At 39.4% G+C, this 19,447-nt stretch overlaps 1 protein-coding gene across 1 annotated transcript in view; it reads right to left on the reverse strand.

Annotated features, from left to right (window-relative positions):
* Positions 1–225: 225 nt before the first annotated feature.
* CFAP95 (cilia and flagella associated protein 95) overlaps positions 226–19,447 on the reverse strand; it is a 78,365-nt gene continuing 59,143 nt past the window's right edge. Inside the window, exon 6 of the mRNA XM_012454455.2 lies at positions 226–408. Within this exon, the coding sequence (XP_012309878.2) occupies positions 226–408 (183 nt within the window). The remainder of the gene's footprint in view (positions 409–19,447) is intronic.

A 19,447-nucleotide genomic window follows, 5' to 3' on the forward strand; every position in this document is an offset into this window, starting at 1 on the left:
TCTAGAGTTATGTAGTATACTCTCAGCAGGACACACACTAAACTTTGGAAAATACCAGAGTAGCTCATGAAAATGAGGATATAAACACTGGTCCAGAATATAAAACTCTGTGCTTAAAGGAATACACTATAGTAACACTTCCACTGCATTTATTAAGATAGAAAATCATCAGCTGCTGCATCCTTTCTTTCATTAGGCAGAGATGCTGATTCCATACATTATTTTTTAAATGGGCAAGATAGGACCACCAGTCAAGGGACAGGGTTTCCGTTTTACATCTGAATTAGCATAAATCCCACTCTCATCATGCCAAGTGTTGATGCCAAATCTTTTAGAACCATTTAGATCTGTGAACTGAGAACGGCATTTTCTGTGGACTATGGAGTAATCATCTTGACAGGTATAACTCTGTGGGGGGAAAAGAGAAATAACATTAAATAACTGAAATATGTAAAAAGAAGTAATCTTCAAAAGTTGATCTTTTATATATTATTATTATGATCAAAGGTTAATTTTTAACGATTAATTTGTTCTCTCAAATAGCAAATGCTTCAATTTAAAAAATGGCTATTGCATTCATAATTACTTCAAATCCCCCCCCCAAAAAAGATAATTCATGGTTGTTTATGAAACTAAAAAGTTCCTACACATGTAAAATTTTTTAAACCACAAATACATAGCATGAAGAACAATTTAAATTTTATGATCAGATATATGAAACCAAAACAATTATAATTTAACTACAATTCAACACCTTTAAAAAATATGTTGTAACCATTGCAAAGAATAATATCTTGGGTTATATCTTTAATAACTGTTACCAAGTTATACTTCCCATGACAGTGGTAAATGCCAAGCTCTGATACATGCCTATAAGAATTAACCTCAACATAACCCAGTATAGTGTTTAAGAAAGAACACTTAGCCAACTTCAGAAAAGCTTCATTGTAATAAAACAAGATATTATCATTGACTATTTCCCAAAGGAAACATTGATTCTTTCAGATTACACCAAGGGTAATGGCAGACATGGAACATAAAGCCTTTTAACTGATTCTCTAATTTCTGCCTTAAATTGGCTCTAATTTTAAAGCACTAGGACAATATTGAAATTAAATCACCAAAGCTATAAAACAATGAAAGAACACCAAAACAGTTATAATCTTAGATGGGTTTTGTCAAAAATAATTGAAAATTTTAACCATATGTTCAATCTTAATAGTGTCCATGAATTTACTGAATGCCCATTATGGGTTGGGCACAGTATTTGAGTGTTTATACTTTTTAAGCCATAACTGGGCTCTGAGGTACAAATTATTACTCCCACTCTATGCATAGAAATGATGATTTGCTTAAAATCTCAGGAGACAATTTAAAGAAAGTCAGTAATAAGCGACTAAGCCAGGACTACAAATTAGATCTGTTTGACTGTAAAACTCATTATCCCTTAAGAAGCCTAACAGAACCTTTAACAATTAAGAGATGAAAAGAAATGTAAACTATAAAATTGTAGAGCTATATAATATTTGTGTCACTGTTCATGTAGTTTTGGCTTTTGCTTTTGTTATCGGGTCTATTTCCTCAGGTGTTATGGTTGGTTGTTTCATGGGTGGGTCAAATAGAGGTCCTTTAAATGAGATTTGAGTATCACTGGCCCAAACTGTCCCCTCAGAGGGAGGCAAGATCTTCTCATTCACATCCCTGCCGCAGTCAAACTGAAGAGAACTTCAAATTCAGTGTCTACGTGCTCCTGTAGCATTTCATAGGCAGAGAGAAGGATTTATTTTTATGAGGTGAGTGACATGATGAAATGCGGTGTTCTAGAAAAGTGATTCTGGTAGCAGAAGCACTAAAGACTAGAGGAGGAAAAAACTGGAGTCTGGATCTGTGATTAGAATTAGATTAGAATTGAATCATTCACACGTCATCAATTACATAAATAAACAAACATGGTCTAGACATATAATGAAATATTATTTGTCAACAAAAGGAATTAAATACTGATATGTGCTACAGAACTGGAAGAGCCTGAAAACATTATGCTAACTGGAAGAAGCTAGATCACATATTGTACAATTTGTATTAAGTGTGCGGAACAGGCAAATCCCCAGAGACAGAAAAGTAGACTGGTGATTGCCAGGGAATGGGACCACGGGCAGGAATGGCGAGTGACTGTTTATGGGTATTGTGTTTCTTGGGGTGACAAAAATGTTCTTAAATTTATTGTGGTGATGATCGTACAATCCCATAAATATACTAAAAAAAAATCACTGAATTGTACACTTCAAAAGGGTGAGTGTTACAGTATTTGAAATTATATCTCAGTGAAGCTGTTATTAAAAAAAAGAATGAGCCAGGCACAGTGGCTCACTCCTGTAATCCCAACACTTTGGAAGGCCAAGGTGTGACGATCGCTTGAGGCCAGGGATTCAAGACCAGCCCAGGCAACACAGTGAGATCACGTCTCTATAAAATGTAAAATTAGCTGGGCATGCTGACGCGTTCTTGTAGTCCCAGCTACTCGGGATGTTGAGGTGTGAGGATCACTTAAGCCTAGGAGGCTGAGACTTCAGTAAGCTGTGATCATGCCACTTCTCTCCAGCCTGGGCAATAGGGCAAGACCCTATGTCAAAAAAAAAAACAAAAGAAGGATTTATTGGAAGAAGCAATTCTGATGTTAGAAAAACAAGTTAAGAGACTGTTGCCTGTTAACCCATGTTAATCACATTGGGTTCCTCTCATTCTCAGTGCTATATTGGTAAACCAACCAATTTCTTTTCTTTTCTTTTTTTTTTGAGATGGGCTCTTGCTCTGTCACCCAGGCTGGAGTGCAGTGGTGCAATCTCGGCTCACTGCAACCTCCACCTCCCTGGTTTAAGCAATTCCCCTGCCTCAGCCTCCAGAGTAGCTGGGATTACAGGCCCATGCCACCACACCCGGCTAATTTTTTTGTATTTTTAGTAGAGACAGGGTTTCACCATGTTGGCCAGACTGGTCTCGAACTCCTGACCTCAGGCAATCTGCCCACCTCAACCTCCCAAAGTGCTGGGATTACAGGCATGAGCCACCACACCCCGCCATATTTGCCAATTTCTGTGGCATAAATACTCGCACTATGGCTAACTTCTGGTTACCAGAGTGAAGCCAGTGAGACTGAAGAAGAGGTGAGCATAGTTAGCTCATGCCAACTGTTAAGAGCTGGTTCCAGCTCACCCCTGAGCCCACTTCTCCCATTTCCCAGGGTGTGGCAGGGATGCAGTTTGAGTAGGATTGATCCTAGTCCCAGGTCTCGGAGCAGAATCTAATTGGCCGAAGACAATCAGAATAGAGGCATCTCATTCTCAATGACAGTAATAGGTTCAGTGTTAGGCATGTGACTTAAATTTGTCCAAACAGATTAAAACCCAGGACTTCTGTTCAATGGTTTATGTGAAAGAAGTTATTTTTCCACAATCGGACATAAAGGAAGAAGCATCTAACCCTGGGTGCTGTTTGCAGCTCTCTATGCTCTTCTGTTCGTTTTCAGAAAAATGTCAACCAAAGAGCAAAGTCATACCACCGTCTAACATGCAAAATAGGATTTTTTGGCAAGACAATAGCCTTGTAATCCAACTTACAGTTCTGAGGACTTTAGAATGTCAATGATCAAACCTGGGAGATTATAGAGTTCTCCAAATGGGTAAAGAAAATATCATTTTCTATGAAGGCTTAGAGAAGAGCTGAAATGAAGAGAAGGAAGATGGGGAAGAATCTGTCTAGGAAATTGTGAGAATTAAAAGATAAGGGAGAAAGGAAAGCAGAAAGAGCCAATGTTATGTCCCAATTTTCCCAGCCCTGGGCTTTAATCAGGCAAAGTCCCTTTGACCTGAATAGTGAATGGTACATTAGATGAATGAGAATCATGGCAAAAAGACATACGAGCTTCCCGACTCCCATTTCTGTTGGAAACTCTTGAAATAGATATTAACTCTCAGACGGCCCTTTCTTTCCAGTCCCATAGTCAGGTAGAGGGAACCACTAAGATTCATCAATCCTGAGCCACTTTTGTTTTCCTGTGGCATGGATGAAATCCTAAGGTAGCTGCAAGTCTGCAGAGGAGGATACTAACAGGGGCTGCAGAGCTGACCACTGGAGCTGCGGCTGCATAAGAGTCACGGAAGGTGTCTGTGGGGTATACGGTGTCTATGGGAATGGAAACAAGGCTGAGTCATCCCAGACAGGCCTTCTGGGCTCCACCCAAGCCCAGAGATAAAGAGAAACAGCCTGCCAGTTACAATGTCCACAAAGTTTAGTCACTAATACCAGCAAAGAAAAGAGCAACCAGGTAGACTAGGGATATCACCCCAGAGAGCAGAACAGGCAGAAAACACATGTAAAACCCTGCTCCTCCCTCTGGCATCAGGATGCTGAGTCACATCCTTCTCTCCACGTATCTGGATGCCATCGTAGGAAAAGCTGCCATTCTTATTGCTGCAAACAACCCACTCTGCTCATACTAGTGTAAAACAATAGCCACTTCCCTGTTCCTCCAGCTTCTTTGGGTCAGGTATTTGGACAGGATACAGCAAAGGCAGCTCTCTGCTTTACAATGTTCAGGGCCTCAGCTGATTCATAGAAAGAAGATAGACTCCTCATAGAAGACATGAGAGTTGGAAGTGAGTTGAGGGTTAGGGGCTGGACGCATCTCATTCCATTTGATCACTGATGCTGGCTGGCTGCTAGAACCTCAGCTGTGGCTCTTGGCTGGAATAGCTGCCTGGGTCCTCTCCATGTGCTTGCTCTGCTTCCTCACAGCACAGCGACTGCATTCTGAGAATGAGCATCCCGCAATGTGAAATAAGAGGAAGGTGTATTGCTTTTTATCACTAGCCTTGAAAATCACATATCATCAATGCCATCATAATCACAGTTCACCACAATTCTCTCTAGGGAGGTAACGTAGACTCTGCTTCTCAGTTGGGGGAGTGTCAAAATCACATTGTAAGAGCATGTGGGACAGAAGCTCAAGTTGTGACCATTTTTGGAAAATAAAATTTTTCTCCTCTTTTCAGGGAGAAGAGTATGGTGTATTGGGGTCCCCAAGACCACCTCAGGTTTGATGATCTTCTAGGAGGACTCACAGTTGTGTGTGCATACACACACACCCCTGTATACAGATGTTCCTCAACTTGCAATGCAGTTACATCTGAATAAACCCATCTAGGTTAAAAAAAACATAAGGTGAAATGCATTTAATACCCCAATAAACCCATCATAAAGTCAAAACATTGTAAGTTGAACCATCATCAGTCAGGGACCGTCTGCATAGTTGTACTCATGGTTATGATTTGTTACCCACAAAGCATACAAAGCAAAATCAGCAAAGGCTATGGGCTGACATCCAGAGGAAACCAGGCACAAACTTCCAAGAGTCTTCTCCCAGTGGAGTCACACAGGATGAGTGTAATTCCCCCAACAGTGAGTTGTACTACGCTGTCTACTGGGAAAGCTCATTGCAAACTCAGTGCCCAGAGTTTTTACTGGGAGCTGGGTCCTGTAGGCAGCCTCTGCCTAATATATTCCACAATTTCAGGCTCCCAGAAGGAAGCAGGTATTCAGCATAAACCATATTGTTTGCACAACCATCTTAGCCACAATGGGTCATTCTAATCAGGGAATTCTTACCCTGAAAGCCCAGTTACTAGATGCCAATTAAGGGCCAACATTGTTAGCAGGCTTTCAAAGGATAGTAGTCTCAGTTTTGCTGTGTTCGCTCCTCTCTGCACACAGGATGGGAGAGGATCTCTGAGAAGGTAAGCATTTTCTTCAAGAGGGATTAAACACTTTCTATAGAAAGCAGAACTATTTAAATTATAGAATCAGAGTAAGCTTTAAATGGATTGAAGAGCTAACGTTTTCCCACTGGTGGTGGGCTCCAGAAGAAGGTCAATTAGCAGTTCGATATATTTCCTCTGCATATGTGAAATTGCAGACAGTTATGTTTTCCACACCCTAACATAACTGGTAAATCTCTCTTCAACATTTATTCAGTGGGAATGGGAAGAAAGTGTGTATTGAAACAGATCTGTGAATCACTACACATTGCTATTGGCTGGGTCACTGTTCGGTGCTACACACACAGAGTTGTGACAGGGTTTAAGGAAGGACAAGCATTGCAAGTTTTTTCTGAGCGCTTCAGGTAGATAAGGGTAACTAGAAGAAGTGGTCTGATGTGTGGAATGGGTGGGCATTAGTGCACAAAGGCTTATGCAGAATGAGAATGAAAGAGTGATTTCACAGAAGAATGTAAAGGACTTACACAGCTAACAGGGAATAAAGAACCAAAGATGATTCATAGCTTCAAGCCTGGAAGGCTGGGAAGTTATAATAACACTAAAAAGAATGAGAGAGATATGGGGGTGGGGATTTGTTTTAGGGGGGAAATGATGAGTCACATTTTAGACATTTTTAATTTAAGATGACATCAGTAAAAAATGTTTATCTGGAAGGTAGCGCTGTGGGACAGATGGCCTAGAGAGAAGTCAGTGCCCTATGCACAGCAGTGATCACTGGTAGGGAAAAAATAGCTATAAAGAACATTATTGGGACCTTGGATGATATTTAACATGGACTGTGGATTATATAACTACCTTGTATCAATTTTCCTGAGGTTGAAAACTGTACCTTAGCTACTCATCCTTGTTTTTAGGAGACAGACATTGAACAATTTAGGAGCCAAAGGGCATGATGTTTCCAGCCTACCTTCATAAGGTAAACAACTATCAACTCTGCAAATAATATATGGAAGCTCCTTGTGCAATTTTGAAACTTTCCTGTAAGTTTGAAATTATGTAACAATTAAGTTACCCCACCCCCCAAATGATGATTGGTGCAGAGCCATGGCAATGGATGAATTCTCTGAGATTGTGTAAAATGAGAGATGCGGGCATCTGGGCCCCAAATGTTGGGGATGCCCATGATTGGGTTTATAAAGAAGCCGTGAAGGACAGAGAAGGAGAGGTAAGGAGAGAGTGTTGCAGTGTCACAGGCTCTGAAGAATGCAGTGGTAACCAACAATTGCTAACTTCCAAAGAAGCCTAACCCAGAGTAGCACCTGACAAAACACAACAATATCAGTCAACCTCCAGCCACCCTTAAGCGTGCCTTTTCAGTGAAGGGCTGGGGGAGTTCCATAAAACAAGCTGGTAGAAGGAGGAAAAGAAAGCGCCTCAGAAAAAGGAATGCTGAAGGCAAACCGGGCCCTGCCAAAACAGGAAGCACTAGAGTTGCAGCTAAAGAATCACCATAGGAGAAAGCTGGACTTCAGAAAAGGGGTTAAGAAAGCATTCTTGTCTCCAGATTTTTTTATTTTTTTATTTTTATTTTTTATTACATTTTAGGTTTTGGGGTACATGTGATGAACATGCAACATTGTTGCATAGGTACACACATGGCAGTCTGATTTGCCGCCTTCCTCCCCATCACCTATATCTGGCACTTCTCCCCATGCTATCCCTCCCCAACTCCCCACCTCTCGCTGTCCCTCCCCTATTTCCCCCCGACAGACCCCAGTGTATAGTGTTCCCCTCCCTGTGTCCATGTGTTCTCATTGTTCAACACCCACCTATGAGTGAGACCATGCAGTGTTTGATTTTCTGTTCTTGTGTCAGTTCCATTGTCTCCAGATTTTTTAATGATTGCCATTCTAACTGGCGTGAGGTGGTATCTCAATGCGGTTTTGATTTGCATTTCTCTAACTGGAGAGGATGTGGAGAAATAGGAACACTTTTACACTGTTGGTGGGAGTGTAAACTAGTTCAACCATTGTGGAAGACAGTGTGGCAATTCCTCAAGGAGCTAGCAATAGAAGTTCCATTTGACCCAGAAATCCCATTACTGGGTATATATATATATATATATATATATATATATATATATATACCCAAAGAATTATAAATTGTTCTATTATAAAGACACATGCACACATATGTTCATAGTGGTACTGTTTACAATAGCAAAGACCTGGAACCAACCCAAATGCCCATCAACGATAGACTGGACAAGGAAAATGTGGCACATATACACCATGGAATACTATGCAGCCATAAGAAACGATGAGTTTGTGTCCTTTGTAGGGACATGGATGAACCTAGAAATCATCATTCTCAGCAAACTGACATAAGAACAGAGAATCAAATATCGCATGTTCTCACTCATAGGTGGGTGTTGAACAATGAGAACACATGGACACAGGGAGGGGAGCATCACACACTGGGATCTGTTGAGGGGGTTAAGGCAGGGAAAGTGGTGGGGGGATGGGGAGGTCAGGGAGGGATAATGGGGGAGAAATGCCAGATGTGGGTGATGGGGGATGGAAGCAGCAAAGTGCATTGCCATGTGTGTACCCATGCAACAATCCTGCATAATCTGCACATGTACCCCAGAACCTAAAGTACAATTAAAAAAAGAGAGAAAGCATTCTTCTTTCTTTTCTTCTCATTCTCTTTCTTCTTTTTCTTCTTTGACAGATCATGGCAAGGCAGGTTAGGATGTTAAAGGAGGGTCCTCTTAGTGAGTGGTTCCCCCAATCCACCTTCCCTCATGGTTTTACCATTTACATCAGTAAAATGCATTAATGTATCTTTAAAGATGGACTCTCTGGTATCGACTCCACCTCCACCCCCATTGCCACTTGTGTGCTCTATCTTTACTCTAAGCACCATTAGCTTCTGTAGCTTCTTTCAGAATAAAACGACACCGACACTGCTATTCCTTTTTCTTTCCTTTCTTTCTTTCTTTTTTTTTTTTTTTTTTTTGAGACAGAGTCTTGCTCTGTTGCCAGGCTGGAGTGCTTGGTGTGATATCTTGGCTCACTGCAACCTCCGTGTCCTGGGTTCAAGTGATTCTCCTGCCTCAGCCTCCCAAGTAGCTGAGACTATAGGCGCACTCCACCACGCCCAGCTAATCTTTGTATTTTTAGTAGAGACGGGGTTTCACCATGTTGGCCAGGATAGGTAGATCTCTTAACCTCGTGATCTGCCCACCTCAGCCTCCCAAAGTGCTAGGATTACAGGCATGAGCCACCGTACCTGGCCAACACTGCTATTTCTTAGTCAACTGTAAAGCCAGTCCTCAGCCGATATTTTCCAATCTTCTGGTAGGCTGTTCCTTGGTTCTACTTATTCATATGGGATTTCATCCTTTTTCTTTAGGACCTTTCATTTCTGATAGTTTTATTTTTCAAGGTCATTTTCAGTTTTAGGACTGCCTTCTGGAACATAGTAACTCTGTCTAATTTAATATTACAATGGAAGCATACTCTCAACTCCTTCATCCAGATCATCCATAAAAATGCAAAATGGGTTGTTTCCTGACCAAATTAGTCAGTGCAAACTAACCTTGCATCCACCATTAAAGATAGCTATTAGCCACCTGGCATTAGTACAGCAAAGACATTCATCCCTAGTATGCCTATAAGAATGCTCATTTTGAGTATTCCATTTACTCTTAAAAAGATATTTGAGTCAGTAAGCTTATTTATGTGAATGTCACATTGGATGGAATGAAAATAGATATAAAAGTAAATTGCTGTGATGTTTTGTTTAATTATTTCCAGCATACATCATGTATAAAAGTCTTTACCACTTACATGCACTTGACTGAAGACCTGCCTTCCTCTAATGAGGTTGTCTTCTAAGCAAACATGCAGAATGGTGGGAGGAAAAGAAGAATTATGCTACAGTCAAACCTGCCTTATCTGCCCTGGGGACCAATAGGGGATGGGTATCTCAGGCAGATCCCCTCATTCATTTTCTTCACTAAATTGCAAGTATTTTATTTCTTTTATTTTTTCAAATTTTCTTTTCAGAGACAGAGTCTCACTGTGTCAGCCAGCCTGGAGTGCAGTGGCATCATCGTAGCTCACTGCAGGTTTGAACTCTTGGCCTCAAGCCATTTTCCCATCTCAAACCTCCAAAAGAATCGGGATGACAGGTGTGAGCCACTGCACCTGGCCAGATTTTATTTCTATTGTATATTTTTTCCTCCAATGATTATATCACAAACATAAGAATAATTGTCAAATGTAGCTAAATAAATATGTAACTAGTGTAATATATTCTTATGTATTTAAGAACTATTTACTACCCTTATTTATTTGACAATGTTTTAGGAGGGAAAAGCATTTGTAACAAATACAGGTATTAATATACCATGAGACTCTTAGCTACAGGGAAATAGCCATGGGAAATACAAAGAAATTAGGTTGTGGAATAGAAATATAAATATCTCCACCACTAATGAATCCAGTCAACATAGTAAGGTTTCACTACAGAGAAAAATATAAAGATCTATGTAAACAAACACTTCACAAATAAATTGACTTTGAAAGATTAATAGCACACAAATTTTAGTTATGGCCAGCATCAAAAACTAAGCAATATACAATTAAACATTTGCTCTTGATATATTTGTTTCTTTCTAATGCACAAAATTTGTTGGTTCTATCACTTTAATCATATCAAATACAAATATTATTTTTCTTATTCTTCATGAAGAATATTATATTATGTGAAGACATTTACCTCTGCCACTGTTTTATAATGGAATGACTTAATGGCTTTATGTCAGTTTGAGGCCTAAGCTGCTCAATTTTCAAGACTTTTTTCTCCTTGCAAAAGTCACATACGTTCACTGTAGAAACTGAAGATAATCAAAAAGAAGAAAATAAAACGTCTCATAATTCCAAGTTCTCTGAAGCAGAACTTACCTTTATGGCCTAACTCAGAAACAAATGTTAGAGCAAGCCAGGCATGGCAGCTCACATCTGCAATCCCAGCACTTTCAGAGGCTGAAGCAAGAGGATCACTTGAGCCTGGGAGGTAGAGGTTGCAGTGAGCTGAGATTGTGCCACTGCACTCCAGCCTGGGTGACAAAGCAAGACTTTGTCTCAAAAAAGTTAATAAATAAATAAATAAATAGCTTCAGAAGGCAATATAAGGCAAGAGTTAAGTTTCAGGAGAAACAGAGTATCTCTCTACTGAAAGAACACCTCTCTAAAAAACACTTAAGCTGTTTCCTGAGAATTAAGACCCCACAATTTCTCTACTATTGGTGATACACAAGATGAGCAGGAAGTTAAAATACTTAACTAATTTAGAATTAAGTATAATTAACACTTAATTTTTAAATAAGCTTGAATTAAATATGTACCAAGGGCTTTAATCCAAAAGGATACTTGATCACAAATAAAAGACTATTTCAATGGGACAGGATCAATGAGATAGAATCAAATCAAATCAAATAGAATTTGACAGCCACAGAGCTTGGAAAGATCATTTTGTCTGTACCAGTCAAGGATCTCCAGAGAACTAGAACCAATAGAATACACACACACAAACACAGAGAGAGAGAGAGAGATTTTAAGGAATTGGCTCACATGATTGTGGAAGACAGCAAGTAACTCAGGCAGGATTTCTGTGTTATAATCTTGAGACTGAATTTCTTTTTCTCCAGAAAACCTTAGTTTTTTGCACTTAAGGCTATAAACTGATTCAATGAGGCCCACTCACATTATTTGGAATAATCTTTACTAAAAGTCAACTAATTGCAAATGTTAGTCACATTTACAAAAGACCTTCACAACAACATCTAGACAAGTATTTGACTAAACAAGAGGGCATGATAACCTAGTCAACACTGAAAATTAACCATCATACAGTGTAAACGTAGTCTTTTTTCTTTTTTTTTTTTTTTTTTGAGACAGAACCTCACTCTGTCACCCAGGCTAGAATGCCATGGCACAATCTAGGCTCGATGCCACCATGCCCAGCTAATCTTTTGTATGTTTAGTAGAAATGGGGTTTCACCATGTTGGCCAGTCTGGTCTTGAACTCCTGAGCTCAAATGATCCACCCACCTCAGCCTCCCAAAGTACTGGGAATCCACCGTGCCTGGCCATCTAACCCTAGTCTTACAGTGAGGCGAACAAGGCCTACAAAGGTTGGAGTATATAAGTTTTGAGTCATGTTTTGCAAAGTAGCTACAAAAATGGCACTTGGAATCAGACCCGGGTTCTTTTTGAACATTTATATGGTGTGTAATAACTAATACTTAACCTCTCTATGACACAGGTTTCTCAGTATATAATTCTAATAGGTTGATATTCCAGGGCAATTGTGAGCATTAAGTGAGTTAATACATGTAAGATAACTAAGACAGTGCCTGGAACATGTTAGACAATGAATGTTACTTCATTCCTCTCTTCCTCCCTTTATTTCTTCTATCTTCCCTCCTTTCCTTGTTTCCTTGCTTCCTTGCTTCATTCCTTCCTTCCTTCTACTCATCTATCAGCAACTGTATATTTCATTCAATAAGGCAAATTCCACTGTATCCCAGTCAACCAGGGAATCTGCGGAAGTTCTATGGAGTTATATGAGCAACAACCAGCAGATCCCAAGGCTGAAGGTGGGGCCTAGGAAATGTGGCTCTTAATGCTGGCAGAATGACATGAGACTCAGAACCAGAGCTGTTTATTTATCGAACTATGTAAAACCATGCCTTCAAGTACAAATACAAGATCAGCACACATATGTATGATATGTGTTGAGATCTTTCAGGCAAGATATTTAGGTTAGAAAGGGCACCATATCCTTCTGAACCCAAGTCAAAGAGGCCTGTTTTGATGGTCAACTAGCAGCAGCATTATGGAACACTCTGGCATGGATTATAAGACCCTTCCCTCTTCTCTAATTCTACCCCCTAACCACTACTTCATTTGCAGAGGATTCTAAAATTCTCACTTATTTCATTTCAGTCAATAGTACATGATAAGATAAACAAGCAAATGGCAATTATACATTTGTTAGTGAATATTGAGTCAGAAAATTAACAGGACAAAGAAAATTAAATGTGGATATAGCCAGATGAAGTACAAATAAAATAGCATTAAAATGAAAGTAATAAAGATACATTATAAGCCTGGAACTTAATTAAATTTCAGCCTTAATTTTTCAGGTACAAGTTTGGAAAAACCACACTTTAGAATACAAGGCTTTTATACTTGATTATTCTATGTGGCCAGATTAACTACTTTTCATGCTATTATTTTTTAAAACAACAGAAGGAAAAGAGGAGGAGAAAGAAAAAGAAAGAGACTGTCTTTGTTGAAATGAAAATGGGGAAGACAATAGGACATGAAATGGAGCAAAGATACAAGGAGAGGGCCTTCAGATAACTGGGAATTGAAAGCTAATGCAGTTCAGACAAGTGAGGCTTCCTATAGAATCCTCGCCTTCTCTGGATTCTCTTTCTGTCCCAGATCTTTCTGTTCTCAGCAAGCCATTCTTTCTCCTGTCTTCTTTCTAAGCCACCTAACAGACATCCCTTCTTAGTGAAATGGGATAGCTCCCTTGACCTCTTCATGGGACTTGTGAAGGGATGGCTCGCTTACTCAGCCCACAATTCTCAACTCCTTGCTGGATGGGGAGCACACAGGTAAAGTGAGTACAGAGGCTGGGATGAGTGAGATTCTGGGAAAAGAGCAGGATCAGAACTGTGTGGGCCAATGGAAGCATCTAGGGGTTGTCCATGACCCCCAGAGCCCCAGAGGGCATGTATTAAAGTTCACTGTCTTAGCTTTGCCATCCATGGATGGCTAAGTGTTTAACAGCTCTGTGTGACACCCCTCTGTATCCTGAGCTCTTGTTCAGCGTCCGGGAAGATAAGATCACACAAACAAATTGAAGATGGTGAATGTGGAGGATTTTACTGAGCACTGGAAGTGGTTCTCAGTGGGATGAGGAGCTGAAAAGAGGATGGAGTGGGAAGATAATCTTCCCCTGGAGTTTGGCTGTCCCTGGCTGAATTCTTCATCAAGGTCCTCCCAACAAACCATCCCTCTGAAGTCAAGCTGCTTCTCTTCAATGTCTGACTGCTTCTTCTTTTTCTCCCCTTCTCTGCCACTGTGCTGGTAAGGACTAGGATTTTTATGGGTACAGGATGCTGGGGGCAGGGTGGACCAGGGTGGCTTTGGAAAAGGCAATGTTCAGGCAGGAAAACAGGAATGCATGTTTTCACTTTGGGCCATAGGTTCAAGCTTGAGGATGTGACTCTCACTGGGAACCACCCTCTTCTACCCAGTAGTTCCCTACCTCCTCTCCGTTATCATTAGGAAATAGAAAACGAAAGGCAATTCCAGTCTTTGGGGAGTATATTTGAGGTGGAAAAGCCTAATTAAACAATAAAGGGCTCTTAATGGTGATTCCTCCATACCCAACTCTGATTGTTAGCCAAGATGCATTTGCATCTGGGATGGTAAGTATGTCTCAGCCAAGCCAATTGAGTAAGTCCTAGAAGTCCCCAGCCAGCCAGGTACTGATCGGGCTTCTAGGAAGTCCAGGCTGAAACAACGTGGCCTTCAGACACAGAAAGCACAGTGCTTAGGGCTCACGATACTTTTAGGGCCCCGTGAACATATTTTAATGTCTTTTAAAATCAGAATCTTTAAAAATGAATGTAACAACATGAATGTACTTAATGCCATTGAATTATATGCTAAAAAAGATTAAAATTGTAAATATTGTCATGTATATTTCATGTTATGTATATTTTACCACAATAAAAAAACGCAGATGCCATTTTGAAAAACCAATTCTGTAGAAACTCATAGCTAAGCCCAGCCAGAAATGATGCTGATAATATAATATCCATAGACACCTCAGGGCAAAGAAACTGATGACAGCTATTATACAGAAAATGTGTTTTAAAATAGGGCATAGAAGTCCAAGAGTAATTCCCAGTGGGGAAGAAAAAAAAAGAACACTGTGTGATAATAATACTCATTGGTATGTTAGTAATAAATTCAGGAGGATTAAGAATAATATGGTCATATCACATGGCTGTAAAATGCATTAATGCAGGCAAAAATAGGCAAGGATTCAAACTGCGTAAAAGAAGGGAGAAAAGATGAAAATGAGAACTATAGCCTTAAAAGATATTTCTTTTTTAAAAACTTTTATTTTAGGTTCAGAGGTATATGTGCAGGTTTGTTTCTTCAGGTAAATTTCATGTCATGAGGGTTTGGTGTACAGATTATCTTGTCACCCAGGTAATAGGCATAGTACCCAATAGGTAGTTTAGATATTTCTTTAATAAGCTTTAAATCCAAAAAAAAAAAGAGAGAATATAGTCTAACTTGGGTTACTTTTGTCTTTATATCAGCTCAGTTGCAAAATATACTGTTTGTTTGTTTCAATGGAGAAGGAGCCCATGAAGGCAAAAGTACTTAGGGCCCAGGAAAGTCATATGCAACCAGGAAGTCGAGAAGCTGAGACATCAGGGTCCTGGGGGACTTGAGACCACAGCTCATTTCCAACCAGCACAGAAATCTCAATATTTTAGCAATGCCACGTCCATACCAGTACATAGAGTCCCAGTGGTAGGACAGGCAATCCTGCCATTTTGGGGAATAACTGTTGTTAAACAGATATAGTTTCTTTTTTACTAAGAAACAGTACATGGACACTTTGTCCATGTGTTGTGAAACAATTCACTGTTAAAAACTTTCTCAGTTTCTAACAGCCAGCTTTGGACCAGTTCTCTAATGTACCTTCTTTCCAACTTTTCCTCTGTTCTGGTTCTTTGGAAGATGATGGAGGTGCTTTCAAGAGAAGGTATCTTTAATTGAAATTGAGATGAGCTGTAATAAACATCCAGTTTAAGAGAAGTTCAGAAGAAACAGCTTGCAATTTTCTTCCATTTCCCTCCTTGGAAATGACCTCGTGGTTTCCTAGTCCTCTGTATTTCCTTACCAATGCTTACAGCTATGGAAGGATAACCTGCAGCATTCCCTTTACTTTCTATAATGCTGTTCCACTTTACACAAATGTGAATTAAGCAAATGTAAGAGACCATGATATAAAAAGTAATCAATTCTCACTTTATGCACAACATTTTCAGATTTCTTCAAAAATTGCATAATTGCAGAGGTAGTAAACTGAATGAATGGTGAGCTGTGATTCTGGCAAGGCCGCATAGTGAAGCCTCTAGCAAGAAAATACTCTCTCCTTTTTCAGTATGTGAAGTATACACTTGGTTATGTGCCTGACAACATCTGTTAGAGTTCAATCACTATTTTTCTATTATTTAACCATCCACTATTATTATAATTTAAAATTATTTGTATCCAATATCAATGTAACGCAAGTATTCATTAAATGTGGGTATCAGAAGCAATTCTAAAATCATGCCTCAAAATCAATTACTTTGAAAAAGAAGTTAGAAGTAAATGAACAAAATTGCAAATAAAGGCAAAAAAACTGCCATGGTATGCTGTGCTGTTAATGTGGAAACGAATGACATGAGAAGTATTAGAAATAATGCTGAAAAAATAAAAAGCATAAATATATAATGCAACGGTTAATGATTTATGAGCCCTGTGCATACATCCACATTATTTATATTTATAATATTTAGTTCTTTGAAGTATGTGAGTTTTTAATTAGATGTCTTTTATTTAAAGATACAGTCAAATCCCATGTAAATAAGAAAATAAACCTGAAATGCATTTTACAATAATACGTTTCTTTCCTTGTGGTTTTTCTGATGATAAATGATCACACTTGTTACATTGGAAAATTCTAAAAAGTGTAAATATGAGCCGGGGGTGGTGGCTCACGCCTGTAATCCCAGCACTTTAGGAGGCCGAGGCGGGTGGATCACAAGATCAAGAGATCGAGACCATCCTGGTCAACATGGTGAAACCCCGTCTCTACTAAAAATACAAAAAATTAGCTGGGCACGGTGGCGCGTGCCTGTAATCCCAGCTACTCAGGAGGCTGAGGCAGGAGAATTGCCTGAACCCAGGAGGCGGAGGTTGTGGTGAGCCGAGATCGCGCCATTGCACTCCAGCCTGGGTAACAAGAGCAAAACTCCGTCTCAAAAAAAAAATAAATAAATAAAGTGTAAAGATGAAAAAAGTCACCTAGAATCTCAGCATTTAATGGCCAACTGTGCTAGCATTTTGGCAGTTTCCCCAGTTTAAAAAATTTTCTCTATATTTTTATACAGTTTATATAAAACATAATGCACCTTTGTATCTTAATTTTTTTTACCCTTAAATGAAGATGTATCAAGACACTAAGAACTAACTGTGGACATTATAAAGGCTGCACAATATCTCATCATATGATTATAACATATTTGATTAACACTACCCCTAATGTTACAGCCCAATGCATTCTTCTTGCCTGCGGCCCCCCAAAAATCAGTACCTTGAGAACAGCAGGTGTTACAGCAAAGAAAGAGTTTGATTACCCCAAGGCCAGCCAAGCCAAAGGACAGGTGAAATTTCTCAGATCTACCTTCCCAAGAATTCAGAGGCTAGGGTTTTTAAGAGTAATTTGGTGGGCTGGGGCCTGGGGAACTGAAAAGATTGGCTGAGAATGAAATCACAGGAGTGTCTAAACTGTCTTTGCATAGCTGAGTCAGTTCCCAGGAGAGGGTCTCAGGACCAGGCAACATCTCTCCGTCTGCTGAAATGCTTGATCTGAAAAATATCTGATAGACCAGTTCTTTAGGTTTCACAATACTGAAGTTATCTGGGAGTAGTTGGGGAAGTTATAAATCTTGTGACCCCTGTTACATTGCTCTGGGGCAGTAAGCAAAGTATAGAAAAGCCAGCAAGGCAATGCCAGGTCATTGTTTAACTATGCCTTTTCTTCAGCAAAGTTCAAGCCCTTACCATGTAAGTCTAACCTTGTGACCTTTTGTTAGTATTTACAAATACAGTTTCCATTTTTGAATCAGGGTATCAGTTCAGGAAAAAAACTATTATGGCCTCCACACAAGAAGGAGCAAAAGCAGTTCAGCCTGGCAGAAGCAAGACGGACTCAGTTATGTCACATTTCCCTTCCTACTATCATTTTTGCAAAGGCAGTTTCAGTAATACTAAATATTTAGGTACTTTCCAAGTTTTGCCATCATAAATAATTCAATGATGAGCATATTTGCATATGAATTTTATTGCTAGTTTGAATTACTTTTCTTAGGGGAGGTTTCCTAGAAAAATAATTAAGTCAAATAGTTTTGTTTTGTTTTGTTTTGTTTTTTAATTTTTGAGACCAAGTCTCACTCCTTCACCCAGCCTGGAATGCAGTGGTGTGATCTCAGCTCACTGCAACCTCTGCCTCCCAGGTTCAAGAGATTCTCCTGCCTCAGCCTCCCAAGTAGTGGAATTACAGGCATGTGCCAACACACGTAGCTAATTTTGGCATTTTTTAAGTAGAGACAAGGTTTCCCCATATTGACCAGGCTGGTTGCAAAGGCCTGACTTCAAGTGATCCACCTGCCTCTGCCTCCCAAAGTGCTGGGATTACAAGCCTGAGTTACCACACCTGGCCTCAAATAGCATTTTTTTTTTTAATATTACCAATTTTATTCTCAAAAGAAAAATCTTTTAATTCATTCAGTATCTCTTAATTCATATTATTTATTATTTGTAAATGGGGTATGTTTCCTGTGTTTACTAGTTAATTAATTATATTTCCTACTTTGTAAACTGCCCATATATGTCCTTTGCTCATTTCTCCAGGGCCATTAACATTTTTCCTGCCAATATGAGTGAATTCTATATATATTAAGTCTATTAAACCATAAGCTACTACATTTGCCATTTCCTTTTTCTTTCTTTTTTTTAAATATATGTATATATTTTATTGCACTTTAGGTTCTGGAGTACATGTGCAGAACATGCAGGATTGTTGCATATGTACATACATGGCAATGTGGTTTGCTGCCTCCTTCCCCCTGCACATTTGCCATTTCTATGCCTTAAATTTTATTTTTTTAAATAAGAAAAAAATCCATCATAATGTAGTATATAATGAAAGTGGTGTCCTAAATCTCTTACTTCTCTAAATTGGTTATGCTACCTTTTCAAAACATTTCTGATTATTCTCATCTGTTTGTCCTTTCAAATAATTCCTAGAATCTTAAAATCTGATAGAAAACAAAATCCATTGGGATTTTGATTTTAATTATATTAAACTTATAAATTTGGTTTCTAATTAGTTTAATTTTCCAGTTCCCTAAAATGGTAGCTATTCCTTTTTCATTTGAGATATCTGCCTCAGTTACGTTTTAGTCTGTATTTTAAAACAAACAGACAATGGCTTCAATTTCTTCTTGTGGAGCCTCATGGGCTGCAGTCAGATGGCAGCTGAAGCTGGAGTGCAGGCTCTGCTCAGCTGATTATCTATAATGGCTTCCTCACTGGCAAGTCAGTCTCGTCAGGATTCTTCCCATGGCCTCTCCCTCCAACAGAGTAGCCTGGATTTCTTATCTGGTGGCTCAGAGCTTAAAAGATGGAGGCAATCTTAAAGCCAGGCTTAGAATTGGCACATGGTACTTCTGCCATGCTCTACTGATCACTTCAACTTGAGATAGAGGAATCCTCACCCTCAATGGGGAG

This window comes from Aotus nancymaae, unplaced genomic scaffold (genome assembly GCF_030222135.1).
Source record: "Aotus nancymaae isolate 86718 unplaced genomic scaffold, 86718_ANA_hifiasm-v0.15.2.pri h1tg000041l, whole genome shotgun sequence".
In the NCBI taxonomy this organism is placed as follows: domain Eukaryota; kingdom Metazoa; phylum Chordata; class Mammalia; order Primates; family Aotidae; genus Aotus; species Aotus nancymaae.